This window comes from Silene latifolia, chromosome Y, assembly GCF_048544455.1.
Source record: "Silene latifolia isolate original U9 population chromosome Y, ASM4854445v1, whole genome shotgun sequence".
Taxonomy (NCBI): domain Eukaryota; kingdom Viridiplantae; phylum Streptophyta; class Magnoliopsida; order Caryophyllales; family Caryophyllaceae; genus Silene; species Silene latifolia.
This window is the reverse complement of record NC_133538.1, coordinates 49,006,366-49,009,876: the sequence shown is the minus strand read 5'-3', so window position 1 is coordinate 49,009,876 and position 3,511 is coordinate 49,006,366. Positions and strand designations below refer to the sequence as shown.

The window sequence follows — 3,511 nt, the reverse complement described above, 5'->3', positions numbered from 1 at the left end:
ACACGAGCCGAGAAAATCCGGAAATACGATAACTCGAACCCGAAACAACCCGACTCGAATCCGACTCGACCCACCCGATTGCCACCTCTAAGCAAAAGTAGCAAAACTTGAAGCACAATTTCACTCATGTGGCATTAAGATCATACACCTCAAGGAGAGTCAAAATTTCCAACCCAAATACTCCTTCACAAATGGACTACAACGATGAACTACTCAACATAGGTGAGTTGTTTATTGTATGTAGTTATTTAGTTGGCAATAGAAATGACAAGGCTTAGGCTCAAAATGGGTTAACAAAAGGGAAAAATGACTCAAGGGCAAAACATAGGCTAATTTGGCTAAATGTGAGGTTACTTTATTTGAACACAATCGTCTCAATATGTACATCAACACTTCTACGGAATTAAGGAATGAGCTCCATACTTATGCGTTTTGACATGAGACACCACGCAAGGAGAACTACTCACAAATACCTAACAGGACCGGTTTAATGGACCGGCCATATGGAGGCTCTATCCTCACATTTGAGTAGCCACGTCGGTCCTAGGTCGAGTCTCGGGTCCAATACGGTCTCAGAGGGTGGTCGAAACTCGGTTGTTAAGCTAGACTTCCGGGTTTTTGCAAGCAAAAACCCTAACTATGTGTCATCAAAAGGCACAAGCTATCAAGAGGGAAATGACACGGGCAAAACAATTATCATCATTGACGACATATACCTTCCACATTTAGACCCTCTAAGCAACTATTTACAAACGAAATGCAACGTGTATGGATACAAACTACACATATGAAAAAGCTACGTGAATGCAAGTGTGAACACGTATAGACATGTCTAATCTAAATGCGTACAAGTTCTAGTCCTAACAACACACCATCAACACAAGCATATCCAAAACGGTTCCCAAAGGGAACACCCACATCACATATCCCGTCCTCCTCCATGCTTAAATTTACAAAAAGAAAAGGAAGGATAAAGGATAAAGAATTGGAAGAATTTTGCCAAGCGTCTTCTGTGATGATTCATGTGTTGCCTATCAAAATGTTTAGGACAAATGCAATATATATAATATAAACAATTCAATATTTTTGAAATTTTTGGATTTTTCAATTTTTAGGCATTTTTGTAATTTTCTCAAATTAACAAGCAAATATATACAAATATAAACAATATACACAAAGTGGATATTTCCCTCCTCACACTTGAAATTTACATTATCCTCAATGGAACAAAGTATAGGGAGAGAATAGGAAGAATAAATAACATATTTTTGTTGGTTTTTGAATTTTCCAAAATTAAAGAACATATTTTTGGATTTTTTTGAATATTTGAAAATAAATAACATGTTTTTGGTATTTTTAAATGATAGAATTTCCTCCCCACACTTATTTATTTACATATTTCCAATGGAAATAAATGAGTAGAGGAAATTTGGAAATGAATTACATGTTTTTGAAGATTTTTTTGATTTTTCAAATTTTTAGTGGTTTTTGGTTAATGAATGTAATGCATGAACTATTCTATATGCTAAATTGAAAGGACAATGCAAACTACACTACATGAATGCAGAGAGAGCTAATTTAGATTAACTCCTATTCGGTTAAGTAAACTAAACGCAAATGCAAGCAAAACATAAATAGAGCAAAGGAAGAGAATTCGAACAATGTGGTGGTTCTTAAGAGACTCCACCAAACCTCTTCTCTCAAAGGCTTCATCTCTTGATTAATTTAGTGACATGATTCATGTCACACAAGGCATGAAGCAACCAGTCAAAGGCTTTAACAAAAGCCTCCAACAAGCATAAGTAACACCATTTTATAGCAAAACATACCCAACTTCTTTTCCAACACTTCTTATCATGGTTTCTCTTACCCTCCTTGGGTCCCTTTCTTGGGTCTTTTTTATGGCTAGAACCCTTCATTTTGTAAAGGTGACTAGGGGGTTGGAGGAACGGGATCTCATAAGTTTCACTTGTTGGGCAAATCTCTTCATGGTCATCAAGGCAAGGAAATCGGTAGGGAATAGTAGGTGGAGGAGTCAACTTCTCAACATTGAGGTTCATAATACTATCATTCATATCCCAATTTTCTTGACCCTCCTTAGCCGAACCATTTCCATTGAGAGCCGCCTCCAAGGCATCAATTTGAGCTTCCTAATCACTTGAATAGTTATCCAACCAAGGTGCATCTTTTAAAGAGCTTATATCAAATGGATCCGGAGAGCTCAAATACAATTCAATTTCATCATCAATTTAGCAATCAAACTCATTTTGTCTTGAACCAAATTCACTCAAGTCTCCTTTTATAACAAACTCCAACATATCATCTTCTTCATTTCCCTTCTTGTTTGTTGGACAAACTTCCAATGGATCAAAGTATGAAGGCTCAATATTATGCTCATTCAAACAATCCTCCAACACATCTACTTTATAACAAGTGTCACTAATAGAAGGAGATTTCATGCATTTTTCCAACGAGAATTCCATCTTGTCATCGCCAACTTGAAGGGAAACCTTCCCATTCTTAACATCGATCATTGCACCCCCGGTAGCAAGGCATGGGCACCCTAGGATGATTGGAATTTTGGAATCCTCGGGAATATCCATTACATAGAAGTCGCAAGGTATCACACGCTTCCCCACTTTGAGTGGAACATCCTCCACTAGGCCAATTGGATACCTCACCGACCTATCTGCTAGTTGAAAGGATACCTTAGTTGGGGAGAGTTCAAAATCCTTCAAATTTTTGAAGATCTTGAGAGGCATAAGGCTAATGCTAGATCCCAAGTCACATAGGGCTCTTTCAAAGCAAATAGTCCCAATAGCACAAGGTATTGAGAAACTCCCGGGGTCTTCAAGTTTTGGTGGAAACTTGTTCAATAATATAGCACTATATTCTTGTGATAAATGGACCGTGGTACTTGGACCCAACTTCTTCTTATTGGAAATTAGTTCTTTCAAGAACCTTCCATAAATAGGAATTTCCTTAATAGCATCAAGGAATGGAAGAGTAACTTGCACTCCTTTCATCATGTCTAAGAATTTTCCATACATTTGCTCAAGCTTTGCTCTTGCCAACCTTTGAGGGAAAGGGATTGGTGGCACATATGGTCTCACAACATGTTATTTGGGTTCCTCAACTACTTTGGGTGGTTCATCAATCACCTTGGGTGTTTCCACCACAATCTCCACAAGATTATCTTCAACCTCTTTTGGTAGCTCAACTACAACTTCCGGCTTGCTACTCCTTCTCTTCTTGATGAATACCTGGTCTTCCAATTCCTTGTCGCTCCTCAAATGAATTGCATTGACCGTTTTTGGGTTCTCTTCGGTCTTTCCCGAAAATCTACCATTTGGGCTTTGCAATTGACTAACTTGAGAAGCCAATTGTGTGATTTGGTTGTCCATTATTCGTTGTGAAGCTTGCATTTGAGTTCTTAGTTGGTTGATAGAAGACGTGGTCTCCTCTTGCTTTAGGTTAGAGTGAGCAATGAATTGGGTTTGGGTTGTCATCA

General features: G+C 38.1%; 1 protein-coding gene across 1 annotated transcript; it reads right to left on the bottom strand.

Annotated features, from left to right (window-relative positions):
- Nucleotides 1-2,249: 2,249 nt before the first annotated feature.
- LOC141628008 (uncharacterized) lies at nt 2,250-3,050 on the bottom strand. The gene has a single exon (XM_074441200.1). The coding sequence runs from the start codon at nt 3,048-3,050 to the stop codon at nt 2,250-2,252; it is 801 nt and encodes a 266-aa protein (XP_074297301.1).
- Between the last annotated feature and the right edge of the window lie 461 nt (nt 3,051-3,511).

Excerpts from the sequence above, each read along its gene's own strand:
- LOC141628008 (XM_074441200.1), bottom strand. The coding sequence starts at position 3,050 with ATGTATGGAAAATTCTTAGACATGATGAAAGGAGTGCAAGTTACTCTT.